Source organism: Staurois parvus, unplaced genomic scaffold, assembly GCF_062004578.1.
Source record: "Staurois parvus isolate SC_StPar_1 unplaced genomic scaffold, SC_StPar_1.0 ptg000634l, whole genome shotgun sequence".
In the NCBI taxonomy this organism is placed as follows: Eukaryota; Metazoa; Chordata; class Amphibia; order Anura; family Ranidae; genus Staurois; species Staurois parvus.
In genome coordinates, this window is record NW_028318430.1 from 1,359,280 (window position 1) to 1,382,029 (window position 22,750).

The 22,750-nt window shown below is 39.9% G+C and overlaps 1 protein-coding gene across 1 annotated transcript in view; it reads right to left on the minus strand.

Annotated features, from left to right (window-relative positions):
• Positions 1-22,750, minus strand: part of VWA3B (von Willebrand factor A domain containing 3B) — a 254,156-nt gene that overhangs the window by 101,845 nt on the left and 129,561 nt on the right. The window contains exons 20-25 of the mRNA XM_089693477.1: positions 21,678-21,728; positions 16,937-17,126; positions 15,007-15,127; positions 11,015-11,139; positions 7,851-7,985; positions 7,608-7,705 (exon numbers count right to left, since the gene is read on the minus strand). Coding sequence (XP_089549603.1) covers positions 7,608-7,705; positions 7,851-7,985; positions 11,015-11,139; positions 15,007-15,127; positions 16,937-17,126; positions 21,678-21,728 — 720 coding nt within the window. The remainder of the gene's footprint in view (positions 1-7,607; positions 7,706-7,850; positions 7,986-11,014; positions 11,140-15,006; positions 15,128-16,936; positions 17,127-21,677; positions 21,729-22,750) is intronic.

A 22,750-nucleotide genomic window follows, 5' to 3' on the forward strand; every position in this document is an offset into this window, starting at 1 on the left:
TCTATTACTCTACTATACCTGCTAGTAAATTATTTGCCATGAAGAAATATCATTTCTACCAAAAACAGTGACTGATCAGGTTAGTGATGTCTGACTGCTATTATTTTGAACACAACTGTATGAGGGAAGATTGGCTGAACTGATTTTATTCTCTCTTTGGAAGAGGAGAATAAGGGGGGATATGATTAACATGTATAAATACAAAAGTGGTCCATACGGTGAACTTGGTGAAGAGTTATTCACTTTAAGGTCTGGAGGAAAAGAGATTTAATCTCCAAATATGGAAAGGCTTCTTCACAGTAAGAGCTGTGAAAATGTGGCAGAGACTCCCTCAAGAGGTGGTTTTGGCCAACTTAGTAGATTACTTTAACCTGTTCCCAACTGGCCAATAACAGAATGACAGCCGAGCGGGACTCTCGTCGGTCCGGGTGGGCGTCATATGACAATAGTGACAGTATGTAAAAAAAAAAAATTGGTGCAGAACTTTTTTTAAGTTCTTCATTCTTCAAAACATTGTGACAAAAACATCTTAAAAAAACTTGGCATGCCTGCTTTGCAAAAAGAGGTCATTTGTGGGATATCTGTACTGTCATGACATTTTTGGGCCTCAAGAAATTAGATTGGCCATCAGTAGTTCAAAATTTATCAATTTTCAGATATATCCCATAGTTTGTGACCTCTATAGCTTTCCTACAGACTAAATAATAAATACTTATTTGGGTTATTTTCACCAAAGAAATGTAGTAGAATACATCTTGGCCTAAATTTATGAAGAACAATTATTTATTTGCAAAATTTCATAACAGAAACAAAGAAACTTTTTTTTTAAAATGTTCAATTTTTTTTGTTAACTTAGCAAAAAATAAAAACCCTAGTGGTGATTAAATACCACCAAAAGAAAGCTCTAATTGTGTGAACAAATTGATAAAAACTTAATTTGGTTACAGCGTTGCATGACCGCGTAATTGTCATTCAAAGTGTGAGAGCGCTGAAAGCTGAAAAACTGGTCTGGGCAGGAAGGGGGTAAAAGTGCCTGGTATTGAAGTGGTAAGAAAGGCCTCAATTCTTTCCTAAATAAACTTAATATAACTGGATACTAAAATGTATAGCTAAAATTGATCCCCGGAGTATATGATTGCCTTTTGGGGGATCAGGAAGGATTTTTTTCCTCTGCTAGAGCAAACTGGATTGTGCTTTATTGTGTTTTTCTGCCTTCCTCTGGATCAACTGTGGGTATTGGATAGGGTATACAGTATACAGGTTTTCTATTTGTGTGTGTTTTTATTTTATTTATTTTTCTCTGTTGGTTGAATTGGATGGACTTGTGTCTTTTTTCAACCAGATTAATTATGTAACAATATAACCATAAAAATCTGTCCTGATGCACATACACAGATATAACCCAAAATAGAAATCAACAATAGGGAAAAGTCTAATCAAATAAAATCATGAAGTTCATATGTATAAACTGTAAAAGGTGTGCCTGGTATTGTAAAATATCAAATATATAATGAATATAATAAATATAAGAAAAAAATCTAATATTATAAAAATGATAAATGATAAAAGATAATAATATTAACAATAGAGATGTAAATATACCATGGTATAAAAGGAATATATCATAGCTACATAGATAAATTGCTAGCAATGAATTTCAAAAAGTATCAGATGATCACTCAACAATTGGGATAAATGGCTTCCTTTGTAGTGTATTGTAAACTATTGTCAGGACCTGGATCACCTGCTGGTGGCACTGTAGTTCCCAGAGCTGAAGGGCGCAGTACCGGTGATCATCAGTGGGTGTCTCCCAGTACTTAGGCTTCACCTGATGCTGGCTGCTGGGAAGTTACATAACCCCTTCCTTGCTTTGCATCAGTGCTTCAGTGTTTTGCCTGGTTAGACAGATACCTGCTTGCTGATCCCTTGTGTCCAGTACCCTGTACCCTGTAGACCGTTACCCCATCTCTCCACCCCTTGTTTCCAGTCCTGGTAATGCCCTGTTTATGTCAGCTTTCCATAATTTGTATAAAGTGTATATGTTTAGATTGTTGCTTTGGTTTTGCTTCACTGTCACATATATTTTTCACTTTTGCTTTGCTGTTTGTGTTGGATCGGTGTTGTGTGCAATAATTAACTTTATTTTAATCTTCCTCAGTCTGATTCCAGTTTCCTAACTACAGCTACACAGAACTGGTCATCCTTGCTTTTAGTAGCCCTTACAACTACACTATGCTAGTAGTGGCTCTTCCATATAACATAACCTCTTAAAGCGGAACTTCACTCTCTCAATCAACACTGACTGTTTTTAATCCTTATGCTGCTAGCATTAGTAAATAGATAGGAAAGTATATTTTATTTACTTGACTTAAATTTTTGTATCCATTTCTTTAGTTACTTCCTGGTTTCTATGCCTAGGCAAATGATGCCATACATCCCAATAGTCTTCAGGAGGGCAGAAGGTTTTCTCAGGTATGCACACCCTCCTGCCTGCATGCCTGAGCTATGGGGCAGATAGATTCCAGGAAGGAAATGCTACATGAATCATTTGCCCTTAATCAAGATGGGCATGGCCAGAAATGCTAGCAGGTGTTTTTCAAACCATGGAGACATGGATGGATTAGGGAGTTTGCTTTGAATACTAAAATTGAATGAAATAGTGTTTTTGTTTTGTGGTGTTCACATACAGTGTAGATCCCCTTTAAGTTTGGATTTGGTGGTCGGTAATTAATGTTTTTCATTGCACATACAAATTAGGCAGTGGGACATCGACAATTCTTTTGGCTGTTCTCGTGAGAGGCAGCAGCTTTGCTTGTATCTTCAATCTGGGTTGCAAACTAATTTTACTACTAAAGGTAAAATATATTTGCTTATATTTTTGTAAGCAGTTAAAGGTTTCCCCTAGGAGCCATGATACTGCCTGCTGGCTGCCTTAGCCGCTCCCCTACTATTTGCTACCTGCCCAAATCTTAGCCTTTGTTAACAAAAGCTGAAGGAGTAGGAGGAGCTTGTGTATAAAGCAGAAGACACAGCGAATAGGGCAGTGCCATGATTCTATTAATGGTGTAGGTGAGGTCATCGTATTGTGAGCTCTGTCCTTTCCTCTTGATGTTGTGTCACTACTTATTTTGCAAACTCATATTGCAATAATCACTTCCACCTAAAGTCAGTTGGTAAAGGAATACACAAAATAACGTTTTTTGCTTTCAGTATGTGTTAGGGAATTTAAAAGAATAATAACAAACCATTACAGCGCATCACTGCAATGTCTTCCATGCCAACCAAAATCCTCAAGCACTTTCCATTAATAAGCACAGGGACATGGCTGAAGGTAATTATAAGTCTTAATTAGACATTTGCAAGAGTATTTTATTTTGTAGGAGATTGTTAACTTCACATTAAAATGATGATGTCCTAAGCACAGTTTAACAGCAAATATTATATTAGTGTATCCTAACAAAACAACAAAAATTGATTATATAGACAACAAATGAACTCTAAGTGGAGCTGTTAATAAACAAATGAATAAGTGACTAATTAATGAAAGTCCATAAATTCATTCCAACGTGATAATCTTCTATTTGTTTCCCCAAACAGGAATCACATGTACAAGAAAAAGCGTTCCCCTTTGATGAAGTGATGAAATGTGTCCGGTGAGGCTGTGCGGCAACCCAAAGTGACATCTGGGACCAGAACCGGAAGTGACGCGAGAGCGCCATTGTTTGGGATCCGGCGGTGGTGAGAGCACTGCTTGTAACCCACCATATCACACTATTATGCATTATCTACAGGCGTGCTTCTTTCAATTATTCTGTGAGTGGCTGTCTGAATTTATTTAATAAAAGGTGTTATTTGTACTGCACTATTGGAGTTTTTACCTTTTTACTCTTTCATGGCCATTGTCTCTGGGAGAGAAGAGTAAGGAGGATTGTGGATATACTGATATTGGCATACTTTCTTTTTACTTGGAGATTTTCAAAGCGATATATGCCGACCATGAGAGTGGAAGGCATGGAAATTTGGTGAGTGTACACCCAAAAAGGGAGCGCTTTTTCTTGAACACGTGGTGATTTCGGTTTTGGGAACAAATAGAAGATTATCACATTGGAATGAATTTATGGACTTTCATTAATTAGTCACTTATTAATTTGACAGCGCCACTGAATCACTTAGGGTTCACTTGTTGTTTATATGATTTATTTAACTCAAGGTGGCAGCAATTTTTATTTAGGGATATTATATATATATATTTATTTCATATTATAATATTTATTTCATTTTGTATAATTTGCACGCATCTAGCGCAAAAGTCTTTTCACATAAATAGAAATTGATTAATTAATCCTAATGTCATGGTTTAAGAGCTGCTTTGATTTAACTTTATTTTGGTGACAACAGTGAAGTTCTATAACCCATAATGATCAACCAGAAAGTAATGTTTGCAGACAAGATCTAATTTATTATTATTTTCTATGGGGCTCTCATTCGCTACCACTATTTCAAAAAAATCGAATTCTACACAGAAGAGAGCAACGCTTTTTCATTGGCCTTGGCTTATGATGACAACTCTAAAAGCACATGGAAAGCCAGAATTAACATGTTTAAAAGTGCATCTATTCTTTAACAGGGCAGAATGTACACATGTATGTGAAATACTCCCTGGTGATAGCACTTTTCATCTGCTTGGCTGGACATGTCAAAACATAGCTCTGATATAGAATATTTGTATCAAAAGTATACAAAAGTGCTACAACTGATCCTCTCTGGATTCTGAGGTTTCTTTTTGATGGCAATCATCTCTTATAGAAGACATTCTGGATGTCCACAGTTCATCGCACTGGGGGTTAACCAGTCACAAAAAGTGGTCTTTGCATTACTGATGAGCACCCACAGCGGGACATCATATATATGTTCAGTGTGATTGAAGAAAACAGTAAGGAAAATAACAGAGAAGAAAAAGAGGAAAATAGAAAGAGCGCCTGGTAGAGGAGATTAAAAAAGGAAGCCAGACCCAGGATTTAAAATGAACAAATTCTATCAGCACTGGTGAATCAAATAATTTTCCTTTTTCTTATGCTCTGAAATGTGTATTTGCGTCTAGCCTAACTGAAAGCGTGCTAGCCCTGAATATATATTTTTTTCTTCCGGAGAGTGTGTGCATAGTACCGTTAAATGACTATATATTTGTAGTCAGTTCTTGTTTAACCACAGGAATAATTATTAGCTTTAAAAGGCTAAGCGCCTAACACCCCTACCATGCCTTCAGTTCCACATGTTACCACTCAAAGAGAAATGTATTCTAGGAAACAAGTATTATAATATGTGCAGGTCATTATGGCAATTATATTAAACATATTTTGTACACAGTTGAATCAGCTTACATTTGAAATCCCTGATTTAACTTAAAATAACAGCTTTGTTACTACTTCAGACTCCTGCCTAGGCTGTGCAAAAGGCAAAAGTAGCTGCAATCAATCAGAAAGGGATGGAAGAAACAATTCCTGAAGCAGCTTGAGTGCAGTTGTGAGCTTGAAGCTGCCTATGCATACTCTATCACTACAGTGATCCCTCATTTTTCGCGGTTAATGGGGACCAGAACCTTCCGCAAAAGCTGAAAAACCGCGAAGTAGTATTTGCCCCTAGGAATTTTGTGTATGCGGGTACTGTACAAGAATGTTTTAAATATGTAAACAGTATTCATACTTTACTCATTTAAGACAAAAATTACAACAGTAATGTACAGTATACGTATTTACTTAAACGTGTCAGTGCTAATTACAATAGGGTTACTGTAATTACAAAACCTTATACAGTAATAAACATTAATCAACATTGCTTTCTAAGAGAGGCGAAGAGTCTTGTGTTGGTGGCGGAGGAGAGGCTCTTACTTGACTCGGAGACTCTTCTGCTGGAGGCGCTGACGGTAGAGCCGGGGGCTTTACTTTGGAGAGAAACATGGTGATGGGTAGTTGTTGTCTTTGTTTTTTCTTTTCCTTCAAAATTCCCCTGTACAAGGACATAACCCCTCACCATACAGAAGCACATTTCTGAGGCCGTATCTTTTTTGAAATTTTTCAAACCAGCCTTTGCTGGCTGAAAAGCCTCGTCCGCGAGGAGGCGAATCACTCCTGGCAGCGCTAGTACTGGCTTGAGGTTCATCAGCACCTTCTTCAGCCTCTTCATTGTCGTCATCGGGCAAGATTTGGTCGTAGAGAGCTTTGGCCTTTGTCCTGATCATATTAGTGTCCACACTTACTGTCTTTTTCCTGCAATCAGCAATCCACAATGCCAGTGCACCTTCCATTTTCACAATTCTGTTATTACGCGGAGTTATCACACGTTTTGCTTCTTTGTTGAAGGTTATTGAAGCAGTTTTGCGGATGTTTGCCTCCGCTTTCTTGATGTACCGCACTGTAGATTCATTCACCCCGTAATGGCGTGCCACAGATGCATAACTTCTGCCCTCTTTGATCATATCTAAAAGTTTCACTTTTTCGCTGATGGTCATCATTTTCTTCCTCTTGGGCGCCCCGGAGGAAGCTTTCGCAGGGGCACAGCGCTTAGGCGGCATTATAAGGGCTCCTTCATGCAGGGATCCTTCTCTCTCGCGCATCAACACAATGTGGCTGCTGACCCGCGAAGCACTGAAGCCGCAAAACATGAAGCGCGAAGTGGCGAGGGAACACTGTACTGTATCATAAACAATCCAATAAGTTTACACCTTTGATTATTTTAGCCCTTGTTCACAGTGCTGTGATGTCCAATCAGCTGCACTCCAAACAATCCACTTTATTGAACCAAGATAAAACCAATACAGACAGTGGAAATATAATGGGGGACTGGCAGGTAAATGTGTTTCACGCTAAAGACAGCGCTTATTCATTACCCCACACTGCTGTGACTTCTGATGTGACTTGCTGCAATGAATGACACAGGAAGTCGCATGACAAGTCAAAACACATTCATTTCAATGGGTGCTGTCTTAATTGCTGTGACTCAAGTCGCAGGGACAAAAAAAAAAAGAGTTCTTGCACTACTTTTTTGTGCTTTCTTTGCGACATGAGTGTCATAGACTGCAATGGTAACTCCCTGGCACTGGATGGCCCTTTAAGGGGTTATAGATGCTAGGACGCAGGGTTTGCGATCATGTGACCACTGTGATTGGCTGTCACAGTGGTCACATGATTGGAAATTTCCCGATCGCAAGTAGAGGTTTTGAACTTTCCATTAGTTGCCAGTAACTGTGCCAGGAGCGTGTACATTCTTTTTGGGTACGCATATATGTGGCCTCTCTGCATTAAGGCCTACCTGCCGAGAGGCCACATATATGAGTGTGGCCGTCAGGAAGGAGTTAAAATCACAAAGGTCGCAAGAAAGTAATTTCTTTGTCTTACCTTTGCAACTTTGGCTGAGACTTCAAAGGGTTCTGTTACTTCAATGGTTTGTGTCACGCTCTGTATTCTTATGATTAGCCAAAACCATAGTTTCAAAAGTAGCACTGAAGTCGCATTGCAAAGTCGCACTAGACGTTGCGTGACTTTGGGGTTGCAGCAGTGTGAACCAAGCCTTATACTCTTTAAATAAGTAGAAAAATAAAGAATACTTACATTGTGTAATCAATCATCTGGGCTTTTCTGATATAGCTACAGGAAACAGCAAATTGAGATGGGCTTATTTTAAATAGCTCGCTCCTTAAACAATGTCCCTGAAAAAGAACAATATTAACATTGAATCTCTCAGAAATGTATTTATAAGACTTTCCTAATCATGTACTCTGTTAATATCCTTCAATGTTACCAATGCACGGTGATGTTAGTTAAAGTATGTGTGACCTCTGTAAATGCACTTACTTTTCTGTTGTTGTAATAGAGAACTGTATATAATTTATCCGCTGCTTCAGACCTTGGTGTTGCTATGACCACCGCAGGTAGATAGCAACCACCTCCTCCTTTTGCCCCAGTTTTTGCGAAAACATAATCTCCAACCTATAAAACACACATGCATTTAAAAAACTATATACATTACTACTGAAAAAATATACATATAGGGGACATTTATAAATCCTGTCACAAGGCAAAGCAATGCTAAACATGAGCAGTAAGATGTATCATGAGACAGATTTAAGACAAGGATACAGTCTGATTCTTAAATTCCTCCTTTGGTTGCTCAAAAGTCCAAACATCAACAACTGCGTTGATCCGGACCCTGACTACTTCTTAATTAGTCTGTTTAAACTGGAAATCTGTTTTATCTCTCATAATAAATCTTTGAACTTTGCAAACTGTCGCACTTGGCTGAACAGGAATACAGATCACCAGATCTGTAAACCTGTCGCAGAGACTTTGCTGAGGCATATGCAGTCTGATTTGCAACTAATTGTGCCACTAATTTGCTTGATCAGTGTCCCCTCATGTGTATTATACATATACTAAAGCTGGCTACGCATTATACAATTTTCTTGTTCAACTTCCTTTAGATTTACCTTCAATTACACTGCTCAAAAAAATTAAAGGAACACTTTTAATCAGAATATAGCATCAAGTCAATTAATCCCTTCACACCTAAGGGTAAAACAAATCTAAATGCCTAAGCACAATTCTGCAACGTTGACATGTGTTAGTAAAACCGTACATATCATCACAACTACTTTGTACATCCAGGTGGATTATACCTTGATTTTTTCAGGACAAATTGGGCTTTCATTTGGTGGTAAATGGTAATGGATAGCTCCTGATTTTTTTTTATTATCAAAGGAAAGCTGGCCCAAAATAGTAAAAAAAAATATTGTTTTTATATTTAGCTGTGTGTTTCTTGTTACTACCATAACCTACCACCAAAGAACAACCCAAAATAAATTCTCCAGCTCTTGACGATCGCAGCGATACCATATATGTTTATGTTATTTGTTGTTTGTACCCGTAGTACAGCCCAGAAACAATAGTGCGCATTTTGTTTTTGTCTTTTTTTTATACCTAAAACACACTGACACTGATACCAATTTTTTTAAATCCTGAGCTTTGACCCAAACACTAACCCTGGCACTGAACTAGATCAAACCTTGATCTAGGTATTTTTCTTTATTTTTCTTTTATTTTTAATATTTATTTATTTATCTTCTTTTTTTTTTTTTTAACAAACATTTTTTTTTCTCTCTATGCAAGAGTTAGAGAGATACAATTTATCTCTCTCCTCCATTCATAGAGAGAGAAAAAAGCAAGGGGGCCGGGCTGCACAGTGACTGATCACTGTGATAGCCAATCAGAGGCTATCACAGCCATCATGTGACCCGGAATCGGGAGTCTCAAGTCCCGATCGTTAGAACGAGACCTGGGGCTCTCAGTGACACCACGGTCTTTGTGCTGGGAGTGCACTTTCCAGGGGCGGACTGACCATTTGGAAACTCAGGCACTGCCCGAGGGCCCGGGGTCAGTAGGGGGCCCCATGAGATGCCCCTGGTACCTTTTTCATAGGCTTTTTGAGTTTTGGCAAGGACACAGGGGCCCCATGATCCCCTATTGCCCGGGAGCCCCATGAGTTGTCAGTCCACCCCTGGCTCCTTCATATTATTTATTTAGGTAAATCTTAAAGTAATTGTACAAAAAAATTGTATAATATGTAGCCACCTTAAGATAGATAGATAGACAGACAGATCTTGCAAAACTGGCTAAAGCTGGGCATACACACACATGGATTTCTTTTGCTGAGTCAGTGGGCTGAATGATAGAAGTCTAGCAGATTCCTCCATCCATCCTAAACAAAGTGTATGTGCAAATCTCCTCTGCTGACTTTTGTATTCTGACAGCCAGAGGTTGCCAGAATACCTAAACAGTGACTGCAACTGATTGGATGTTAGCACTGTTCAGCTGACAATTTTCCACCACCTAGCTCCATTGATTGTTCAGTTGACTTTTTCAATCTGAATGGGGCTCAAAGGGGCACCTATGGCTCGTATTTCACGCATGAGTCAGCCAAAATTCAAGCTGCGTATGGCAGCCTCAAGTGGAAAACACCCTTGCTTTGCGGCATCCAACTCTAGATTTAAATTTCCTTCCTTCAGTATCTACCTCTTAGAACTCTAGTCACTACTAAATGCAAGCTATACAAACATTTTCATGATAGTGCATTATCTTGTATAATAGGAGTACTCATGCACAAAATGACACATGTAAAACTGAAAATGTAATAATAGCAGCATTACTTTTGATGTCTCTCCAAGTGTACAGCTTCAACTGAATATTTTGTAAACTACCTAGGGGAACTAATCCAAGCTTGAGCAGACAGGATCTGTAGCAGTTGTGCATAGTAACAAATCAGCTTCTATCTTCAGCTTGTTCATTTAAGTTTTGAAAATGAAAGATAGAAGCTGAATGGTTGCCTTGCACAGCTGTCATAGTAGGCATGATCCTGACATTGTACCTGGAAGATAGCGTCTGCTAAATACTAACATTGTACCTGGAATATATAGTCTACTCAATACTATCTGTGTACCTGAAGCATGCTAACCATACCTGGCAAGTATTGCTCACTTGGGACCAACAAGGTACCCTGAACACATTATCTACCTACAGCACTGTATTTGTATATAGCCCATACTCTACAGTTATGACTTTTTCTGTACATTGGTCTTCCAGTCTTCTTAGCACTGACAATGTGCCTCGAACCATATCTAAGAGTCACAGAGTAACTAAATCAAACTGTCTAAACATGATAGTGTACCTGGGATATGCTGTCAGCCTAAAACACTATTTGTCTAACTGACAGAAACAGTCTGCCTAACAATAATGGTATAACTGGAACATACTGCCGTCTCAGGACTGATATTGTACCTTGCAAATACTAATGATATTGTTGAGACACTGCACCTGACACATTTAAAAGAATGAAACTCACCCATGTCCAATAATTCTAAACTATATTATTTACATGGCAGCACCACAAATATCTAAACATCTATTGCATCAGTAGAATGCAAAGTCTTTTCTTCCAATAGATAAAAATGATAAAATAACATAACCTTTAGTGTTGGCCAGGGTAGGGCTCCACCTGTTTGTATTATAAATCTGATGGGAACAATCATATTTTCTCCTTGCAAAAAATCCACAAGAGCACATTTGGCATTTATACTTCTCAACACTGTCCCTGTGTAGAAGAGCATGCTTATTACACAAGACAGAAAGTAAAAAGAAAAAAAAGACATTCTGTTGTCACGGATATTTTGGTTAATAGAACAATGAGTTTCATAAAAATACAATTTTTAGAAATATATGGAATAATGCTTAGCTGACTGATGGGATGAATTGATTTGTCAGTCTAAAGAAAATGCACTTGCTTGAAACGGCCAATTATGTTAATGGTGTATTCTAGTCAAACAAGAACATTTTACATTCAGTCACTCTCTAAGGACAAGGCCTATCTACCCATTGGCTCTAATTGTAACACTGGCAACACATGGCTGCCCTACTCCAAAAGCAATATCTGGCTGTTGTTTTATACACTGTTTCCAATGCAGTTGGAAAGTTCAACTCTTTACATACAGAAAAAAATCTGTCAGCTAATGTTGTTTGGGTAAATGGCACAGCAGGTGAAAAATCTACTTGGTGGACTAAGGCTCCATGTACACGGGACACATCTGAATGATGGAAACTGACTGCTGGAAAACATAGGTTAAAAAACGTCTGTTTAGCTGCGTTTGCATACTGCGTTCATGAGCGTTTGCGTTTAGAAGCATTTTTTAAAGATAACCTCAGGAGACCTTCCAAAATGCTCAGAATGCACTGAAAAACACTAAAAAATTACCCATTTCAGACATTTTGAGAGAAATAGAGAGAGCAGAAGCAGAGAGCAGTATTTGTTGAGATTAGCTGTCTTTTTTTGTAGTGTTTGGATGTGTTCCAGCTCATTTCTGTGCAGAAATTATTGCAGCAGTGTCTAACATATTTTCTTTCATGCAAAACCTCAAAGTATGGTGTACCAGGTCCATTTGAGTACCGGGAAAATGCTTTGCCTCCATTTATCATGATGAAAAATGGCTCTGGACAGCATCTGGAAATGGAAAAGTTAAAACGCAAATGCTTATAAACGTGGTTAGCCGCATTCACAAGCATTTGGCGTTTGAAACGCTGATAAAATCTACTCCTGAACGCAAGTTCAGTGCGTTCATAAAACCGACTGTAAACTCAACTGTCTGTAAACGACTGTGTGTACATGGATACATAGCAAAACAGTAGGGAGAGTTCAGGGGCTGCTGAAAAAAACGCAGAAAAGCTCCTAAACGTGAGTTTATCAGCTGCAGTATACATGGAACCTAATACTGTGACACCAAGTGTGTGAGACTAAAAAACCTATTAGGGGATATAATTGGGGGTTTGTTTGGGAAGGAGTGCTGGGACTGAAAAGACTGAAAATTGTGGGGGTTGAATAGTTATGAGGGCTGGAAACTTTCTGGGGGTTTAAAGCTTAGCTTAAAAAAATCTCTTGCTTGTAATGGTTAATATCCCATGACACGCAGGCAGCTGGATCCTGCAGAAATCTTCTGTGCATGATTGCTGGTCCTCTTCTTGTGAGCTGAACTTTCAGCTCTGCAATGGTTAATAGTTTTGGGTCTTCAGGTAGAACTGCAGTGAAAAAGCTCCCGATGGGGAGCCACCCACTCCTCTTTCCCTCCTCCAGTGATAAAAGTTTTCTCATTGCTACACTGCATGTAATAGGATCTCTGAGCTGGAGAAAGAATTCTGTGATTCATCCCCCTTTCATAGATTGTGTGATTTATCTAAAATGAGAGGCAGAGGTGCTGCATATGGCAATAGTAGTCCATTGACAGTAGACTACATGCAATACTGCATAGGGGTGCAATTCTCATTTTACTATTACATAATATATACATGTTAAACATATGTTTTGCTTTCTCTCTTGTGTGTGCCATTTAGGTGATAGTTAATAAATATCCATGGCGTGTACAAATAGAAAGATAGAGGTAAAAAAGGTCCCTTTGGAAAGCACCAGCGTGATGCTGACAGGACTAGTCTTTTCAATATTTGCAGAATCAGAGGAGGAACTGTGTATATATGTTAAACAAGGGTTAAAAATAAAACAGAACCCTCCTCACTGACTGAGGGGTGAATGTTCCTGTACAAAGACAGAAAAGACAGAAAGCAATTACACTCCACCTTTAAGCCCCGTATACACGTTGAGAATATCGGACAAAATGATCATCCGGTTTTTTTTTTTTGCATGCTATTCTCACATTGAAAGTGAAGACGTTACTAAAGTTAAAAAAATTCTCATAAAACAGAATAAAAATTTGGAAGTGATGTAATGTATTGTAATGTATTTGTCTGGTATGTTCGGATGAAAGCTGTATTGGTTAACCACTTGCTGACCACAGATAGCCGAATGACGGCGTCACCACGGCCAGGTAGTTCTGGGAGTGCGTCATATGACATGCTCCCAGAACGCGCCCTCCCGTGCGCCCCTGGGGGTGCACCTGGCAATCTCCGTGATATCTGTGTCCTACGGACACAGCTGATCACGTAATGTGGTAAAAGGCCAATCACAGCAGCCTTTTACCATGTGATCAGCCGTGTCCAATGACACAGCAGATCACCAGTAAATGCAGTTGCTGGTTATCGGCTACACTTTCCTCATGCTGTCACAGTGTCAGAGGACAGATTGGCACTGATCATCAGGGCACTGATGATTACTGCCCTGATGATCATTGCCCAGCAGTGCCACCCACCAGTGCTGCCCACCTGTGCCCAGCAGTGCTGCCCACAAGTGCCCATCAGTGCCACCCACCTGTGCCCATCAGTGCCACCCACCTGTGCCCATCAGTGCCTAGTAATGCCACCCACCCGTGCCCATCAGTGCCACCCAGCAGTGCCACCCAGCAGTACCAAGCACTGCCGCCAGTCAGTGCCCAGCAGTGCCACCAGTCAGTGCCACCCAGTGCCCATCAGTGCCGCCTATCAGTGTCCATCATTGTTGCATATCAGTGCCAGCTTATCAGTGCCGTCTATCAGTGCCACCCAACTGTGCCCATCAATGCCTAGTAGTGCCACCCACCTGTGCCCAGCAGTGCCACCCACCAGTGCCCATCAGTGCCACCTAGCAGTGCTGCCCAGCAGTGCCACCCAACAGTGCCCATCAGTTCCACCCAGCAGTGCCTCCAGTCAGTGCCCAGCAGTGCCACCAGTTAGTGTCACCCATCAGTGCTGGCCATCAGTGCTGCTTATCAGTGCCTATCATTATTGCATATCAGTGCCAGCTTATCAGTGCCACCCAACTGTGCCCATCAATGCCTAGTAGTGCCACCCACCTGTGCCCAGTAGTGCCACCCACCAGTGCCCATCAGTGCCACCTAGCAGTGCTGCCCAGCAGTGCCACCCAACAGTGCCCATCGGTGAGTATATACCACCAAAAGAAAGCTCTATTTGTGTGAAAAAAATGGTAAATATGTCATACGGGTGCAGTGTTGCATGACCGCGCAATTGTCATTCAAAGTGCGACAGCACTGAAAGCAGAAAATTGGCCTGGGCAGGAAGGGGGTATAAGTGAGCGGTAGGCAAGTGGTTAAACGAAAATCATACGATCTAGTACCGTACAGCAAACATTTTCGTGCTTGTCCCTTCGAGTAATTTCAGACGATTGCTGTACACTAATGATCAGATTATCGTACGATCGCCAGATTATCGTACAATCGCTTTGAAAGTGGCATTTTTCATACGATTTTCTGATCGTGTGTACGGGGCTTTAACCCAAGGCATTAAAGTTGAGAAAAGGGAGGGATGCTTTGAGTTTTTTAGCAAATAAACACCCACCACATTGCTCACATCTCCTCCTTGACTACAAGAGATTTGGAAGTTGTAGTGCCTGCTACCATCAGGCTGGAGAATTGAAAAGTACAGTACTAGTGGCATCTCTGCTACAAATGTAATTAATCTTGCATCTTGTGTATGGTAAGTTTAGTGTTGGGTTTTCAGATAGGTAAACTGCTGTTGTATATAGTACCTGGATAGTAAAACCCATCAACATCAGACCTTGCAATGACTTTTTGACTTCTTAGTGCATCTATTCGTTGTCTGTTTGTTTTTTTCTCAGTTGTTTGCTTTTCAAGCTCTTTGTTAATGGACTGCAGAGATAACATGAACATATTTTAAAGTGAACAGATTAATTTGTAAAACAATCAAAGTCATTTAGTGCAAGTCACATAAAAAACTCCACAGAGGAATATACATTACACTTGATCAAAGACGTTTTTTTTTACCTTAATACAGAGAATGCATTAAGGTGAAAAAAAACCTTCTTTACAACCACTTTAATGTTTATTGTAATCTCAGAATGTGCACTTTGAGGGCATTTTGTGAATATTAGTCTCCCACTTACATTGTAGGTATGTTTTACGTTTACTGGTAAATATTATTTCAGTGAAAAACATAACGAAAAGTTTTTGTTTTCTTTAATGACCTTAAACCAGATATTCTTTCCCTTCTGTGATATTTTCAAGCTACACTTCACCAAAATACATTCATCAATATAAACAATCCAGCAATTATTTAGAGCCACCAAGAACACAGAATGTGAATGGTAGTCATTTATCTTACAGTAGAACAATGAGGAATAACCTTGAAAAATAAATGTAGGAATGACTGAAGTTACTGTCATCTGTACTTTGTAAGAAACAATAGAAATGGGGAGTGCACATTTTTTTATTCTCAGAAGTGTAGGAAAGTTCTTAATAATAAATTATGTAACAATTTCTAAAAGAGTGCAAATATATTTTTATAACTGCTAACATTCTGAATAAATATAATAAATATGCATTAAAATAGAAAGCACCAATTATTTATATAATTCTCCAAACCTGGTGAGCAGCTTTGAATCTGATTCAACGAATGAAAAGTAGTGACTGCCATTTGATCTGGCCAATTATGGTACCAACACGTGAAAATTTCCATGTTTCTGCATATTAGAAGACTGCCTTAGGCAAACAGAGGAATTGGCCATATTAGACTGCATTCAGCTAGTTGTTATTGTTGGATCTGAAAGAAGCTGGGATTGGGAGTATTTTCTTTCTCTCCACTTTCTGTCTTTTACAGTTATAAACAGGTAACCTTGGTCAAGCTCAATGTGACCATGTCCATACAACTGTCTAGTGATAGCCATGACTTACTTTACAGTACTGAACATGAGTACGTAATACTATGGTATATGTGACAACAATTATCCAATTCAGAACATGCAGGAAATGTCATTTCTTGCTCCTGCAATAGGCTCACTATTCTGTTCTCAGCAGCTTTTCTTCGATTTAAAGCACCAAGACAGAGTATGTGAATATAGTAGGAATAGGAAGTGGCAGCAAGAAGCAGAAGGTAGGACTGTGCAATGCCATTTGGTTTAATCCTTGCAATATATATAACAAACCAGGGTAAAACTTTTTCTTTCTCATAAAAAGCAAAGTTACTTGTTGCGTAAGTGAATGTTAACTTTTCAGCATAAAGTTATTTGCCAAGGGTCAGGATTTAATTGGTTGGTTACGTGCTATGGTGTTGAATAAATTATAGGGGTTCTTTCTTGCTAGTGTTAGGCTAAGAGGATTTGGGCATGAGAAAGGAGTAGAGGAACCATTGGGGACAAGTTAGAAGCAGGGGTGGACTGACAACTCATGGGGCCCCCGGGCAATAGGGGATCAGGGGGCCCCTGTGTCCTCGCCCAAACTCAAAAAAGCCTATGAAAAAGGTACCATCTCATGGGACCCCCTACTCACCCCGGGCGCTCGGGCAGTGCCCGAGTTTCCAAATGGTCAGTCTGGTTAGAAGTCAGATATATTTGAGGACAGAGCTTATATTTTACTTGATAATGTAATTAGTTTCATGTTTGCAATGTTTTTGTTAGTTTTCATAACTTTTGCAGAACTACTTTTTGTAGACTGTAGTCTTACCTGTGCATTTGAATTATTCTTGCTAGCCTCTTGCAGATCTGTGGCTTGCTGAAGATATGTTTTCCCAGCCAAAATTTCATCTTCTAGCAGCATAACATCTTCGGCAGAAACAGGCCACCCAAGCCTATCAAGAGCCTGTAGCAGAGCTTCTTTATTTTCCAAGTATGATACTGGTACATCACTATCAAACCTAGCAGAAAGATTAAACTAGTACACATTCTTGTATTTGTACAAATTAAGGTACACAATTCACTATACTCCATGAAATTAATTTATATTATCAATTCTAAATGACTGAATTGACTATGCCAGCTTTTGCTTTGGTTTTCCACAACAGTCCAAAATTTCAGAGGTAGAATAATTAGTTTATGATTAAAAAACGATATGCCAATGTGTTGTTGACATTATAATAGAGACTTCAGGAATGCGGGCCTAAATGAAATAAGTTAATAAAGTTTTATTATTCTGTGTAATTAACAAACTTGCACAACAATGTCAGTCGACTTTCCTGACCTTCCTGGGCCCTTCTAATATCTGACAGCTTCTACTACATGCCAAAGCTTACTGGATAGTTCAATAGATGTTATTTTTGCCCATAAGTAACATGGAGGGAACAGCTGGAGATGCCTTTTCAGATAAATCCGGAATCTCCACGATTTTAATGCTGAGAAACCCTTTAACTTTTCAGCTTAAGGGAAACCCCTGCTACTAACTACTATAGTGACAGCACCTAATACATTAGTGTGACGGCCACTGAGAAGAATGCCCCTGTGTAGCCTTTAGGAAGAATCTCTCCCCTACAGATGGTTACAAAAGATCATTGTTTTCAGTGGTTACTTATCTGAGAGGCAGAAATGTCTCATTGCTCAGTAGACCACTAACAATCTCTGAATCTAGGGTTCCACAGAACCTTTTTTGAGAAAGGCTGTTCTAGACATTGGGAGATATAGTTGTTTTACATTAGTTTTAAAAGAGAAGTAGGGCTTTTTTCCCCTGGTTATACTTATCTAGATAGATACAACATTGGTCCAATGCTGCATCTGTCACCCGCCGGCTCAAATGGTGAGGACTCAGCGATCAGTAGTCATGTCCGCCAATTGCAGAGTTCTCGTCTCCTCTCTAAGCGCTCACTGGAGCGCTGGGCTGTGCAGGGGGAGGGAGCAGCTGGCTCAGACTCTCAGCGCCTTATTTAGAGGCTGAGCCAGGTGCCGCTCTAGACTCTGGGGTGGATCCCGACTTTGAAGTCAGGATCTTTCCCCAGCCTGGACCAGCTGAGTGACATCAGACGACAGTGGACTTCAGTCTGCTGTCAGCTGAAAATGGGTCACAGGAGTGCAGAACAAACTGCACTCCTGTGATCCACAGGAAAAGTACAGCCAAAAAAGCTTTTGCTGCACATCTCCTTTAAGCAATGTACTCTTAAATTACTAATATGAAAACTCATATATTAAAAAAGATGTAAACTGTTTGCCTATTTGCTGTCATATTCAATTGTTATGGCAGAACAGAACAGCCCCGATCCTCCTCTTCTCGGGTCCCCTGCCGGCACTCTTAGCCCTTCCTCCTCAGCTTGCTATGGGGCACCTGAGCAGACACACACGGAGCACAGCTCAGTCCTGCCCTGCCCCCCACACTCACCTCATTGGCTTACTGGTTGTGATTGACAGTAGCAGAAGCCAATGGCACCAGCTGCTGTCTCAACCAATGAGGATGGAGAGACCTGGGGGGGCCGACGCTATTGTGCACATCACTGGATCGAGAAAGGGCTCAAGTAAGTATTAGGGGTGGCTGCGGGGAGGAGGTGGGGAGCTGCACACAGATTACAGGACCTGGGATTTTTAGGACCTCTTGGGTTCACCCCTTGGGTTCACAGCCCAGCTTTGTCTTAAGCTGGCCATACACAAAGCAATTTGAACACATTCCTCCACCCATGCTATACAGCGCATATTGATAACTTTTCTGCTCCAGCTGCCGAAGGCTGATTGGATGCAGTCACTCTTCAGCCAAAAATGTTCCACCTGCAGGTGGTAACAGAGCCACCCAGAATGTGAATTTCATCCGGTCTCTGATACATAGGGTATGGCCAACCTTGACAAATAATTTTGCTCCTATATTTGGATAAGGGGCAGGTACCATCACTGCAAAGAACAGAGTGGCTCTTCCCAGTCATGTCCCATGTTCTATCATCTGATCTGTGGAAGATGCAATTTTTAAAATAATTAGGAAATGGCTGAAAAAAAAGCCATAGACAAGGAGGTTTGGGTGGAGATAGACCTAACTATTACATGCACCTTCATCACTTCTCATTAATGCTAATGAACAAATTAGGCAAGAGGGCATATGAATAATGCAAAACAGAGCACAGATTTTGCATGCATGCACAATTTTTAACTTTCAGTTTCGGAGTGTTTTTTTTACCAGTTTTGATTTTATCACTTTATTGCACCCACGTGGATTAATAAAGTATTTTATCTAAATTACTACACTATGGGCTAATATTTTTGTTGACTCTTTGCAAGCCAACAATTCATCCCCAGAGCCCATACTCCTTGGCATAGGAAGTATTTCCATACTTCTGACATCAGCCTACTACTACCAGAGGAATACACCAGGTCCAGTACGATTCAGCTAAGCTGTGTATCTGAGAGACTTCCAAGGTGTTATTCCCAGGAGTGACGTCCACTAACCAGACAAGACCAATACCAAGAGGGGGAGAGTCCGTTATTAACGGTGCAGCTCATCCATCTCATCCCATGAGGGGGACCTCTGGATATTGATTATATAAAGATAAGCATCTGGTGAGTGCGTACTTTAACCATTCTATCACCTCGCCACTTTGAACATACAGTCACCTATATCTCTTTTATCCATCACGTATCACAGACTGTCACCATTTTATATATTGGCTTTACTGGAATTAACCATTCAGCTTACCCTATGGATTGATATCATTTATTGGTTTTTATCTTTAGCGCTGCACTTTCTTTTACAGTAATATCCAAACTCTACTGTAGTAATAATCACATGGAAAGGCAAGCATGTAAAAAAATGAACGTCACATACGAGGTACGCAAAGTTAACACTGCAATAACAGCTGTCCAAACATTTGCTCACTAAATAAATGCAGGTTTTTACCCCCTTCAATAGGAATGTACAGTATTACTTTAGCTGGGTATACACACATTGACAGATCCCTGCATCAACACGTGCAATGTTAATGCATGGATCTCTCTGACTGTGTCTTTGTATTCTAACAGAGGCCCCCCCTCTTCTCGCCGGAATGCACTGATAAGCGCCAGAGTACACTGTTTGGCTGCAAGCACTGATCAAATGCTGGTTTTCCAGCATGACCATTCAACAGAAGCCGGTCATTAAACCAGCTTCTGTTTAACAAAAAAGAACACACACTATTGTTAATGATCACATTAATGCAACAAAAGTCATAATAAAGTAATATATTTATAAAATTCCTACAGATGTAGTGCTTAGCTTCCTTTGTCAGGGCATTCAATAGTCAAGCAACAATGGAAAGCGTAGGTGACACACAATACAGATGATCAGGTTTTCGAATATAGAGCAGGCAGCTCTTTATGGCAGAAGACATTTTGAGGTTGATTTACTAAAACTGGAGAGTGCACAATCTGGTTCAAGTGTACATGGTAGCCAATGAGCTTCTAACTTCAACTTGTTCAATTAAGCCTTGACAATAAAACCTGGAAGCTGATTGGTTTCTCTGCAGAGCTGCACCTGATTTTAAACTCCCCAGTTTTAATAAATCAACCCCTTTATGTCTCTTCTTCAAAAAGACACACATGACTGTCTGCTCACAGACTTCTATTGAATGTACATTCTAGACTCTGGCTGTGCCGGATTTATCAACTCCTCTGCGAATATGCTTGATGATGTCATACCCAGCCAGCCAATCCAGGAACCAACAACCTGGCACTTGGAATTAGCTTGGGGAGAAGATGACAATGGTCAGAGAGGGATGAAACTGTTGCAGCAAAAAAAAAAAAGTGTCAGCTGGATTACGACTTATGCAGGCCATACATGGTTCAAATTCCCAAAGATTTTTTTATTGAAAATCAAAAACATTGTTCGTTCTTTAATCCGATGGTGCCACCAATGATTTTGAAAAACGGTCGTTTTTCATGAATTTTCCAACATGCCTGATAAACGAAATGGGGAGGAACCACGAAAACTGGCTGATGCCATTGCCCCACTAACAAAGCGAAAATCGGTCGATTATTCTTAGGTCCAATTTTAGAACGAAATATCATTCGGAAATTGACCCATATATGGCCGGCCTTAGGTCTCGTCTTTAAAAATAACTCTGTGGGGGACTTTACTAAAACTGGTAAACTCAGAATCTGGTGCAGCTGTCAACAGCTTCTAACCTCAGCTTGCTCAATTAAAGCAGAGCTCCACCCAAAAGGGGAAGTTCCGCTTTAAGGACTGCTCTCCCACTCTCCATTAAGGATTGGCACCTTTGGGGGGCGGGGGGGGGTGTACCCGAATTTGACAGGTACCCGATTTGACAGATCGCCTAGACGATTGGAAACAGAAGGTGTCCTCCCTCCCTTCCTGTAGTCTTTTGGGACACGTGACAGGTTCCAGAAGACTACAGGACCATTCATGATTTTGCACTCTCTAGTTTTAGTAAATAAACACCCCATGAATTGATTTGTGATCTTTTTCTTCCTTCAGCAAAACAAACCCACAAAATAAGATGAATACTTACTTATCTCTCTCTTCCTGTGATAAAGCTCTCCACACAACTAAATTTAGGCGTCTGGTAACAGATACAAAAGATGGTTTAAGCAAACTTAAATTGATTGGCATATAAAAATTAAACAAACAGGTTATGCAAAGTCTTAACCAGACACACATGTCAGTGCATTTCAGATCTTCCAAATGTATTTAATGGGAAATTAAAGTCAAAATATATTTCATAGAATCTCAAATGAAAAGATTTTTTTCCTATGACAAACATTTTTAACAAAAATGTCTGTTTCTGAACTATAATCCAACTGGTAAAAAAAATCTTCATTCTTTAGTCATATGTTCTCAGACCACTTAGATCTGCAGGGAGATGTGAGTGTAAAGGGAAACTAGATACCATAAGGCCTCATGCACACAAGGCATCTGTTTAGCCCCTCTGAATGCCAGAACTCTGGACAGGAGAAAAGCTGCTTAGAAAATGCGCCGAAGGCCACGTATTGCACGTGTTTAGACTTCTTTAGGCATGTTTAGCATTTAAGCATTAATGGATTCCATTGGCCAGCATAATAATTTATTCTGGCCGTTGGAAAGCATTAATGTCCAAACATGCCTAAACGTTTCTAGTGTTTAGGCGTGTTTTTAAACAAGTTTGGGCGCATTCAGCAGATTTTCTGCTTTTCAGTTTCACTCCTGAACAAGACTTTGGTGGGTTTTTTTTTCCAGGTTGGAAATATTCATCTGTGCATGGACACAAAGGCTTACATAGAGTTGATTTACAGGCTGAAAAAAAAATGCCAAGAGCCTGTAAAAGCAGCATTTCTTAAGCCCAGTGTACATGATACCTAGATGTTAACCAACTGCAAGATGAAACCTGACTGGACTGACTTTTCATGATTTAGTAACAAAAACAAACAAATCAGTACTTCTGGATAATCTGGCATTTCATCTACTAACTAGACCACAATACTGATGCTAATAAAACCTGTAAGAAATTCTCCATTGCTTTATATACTCAATAAAACAACAACATTTGTGTAGTCACTATGAAAATATTTTACTGAATTCTGTGATATTAACCACTTTACTACCACG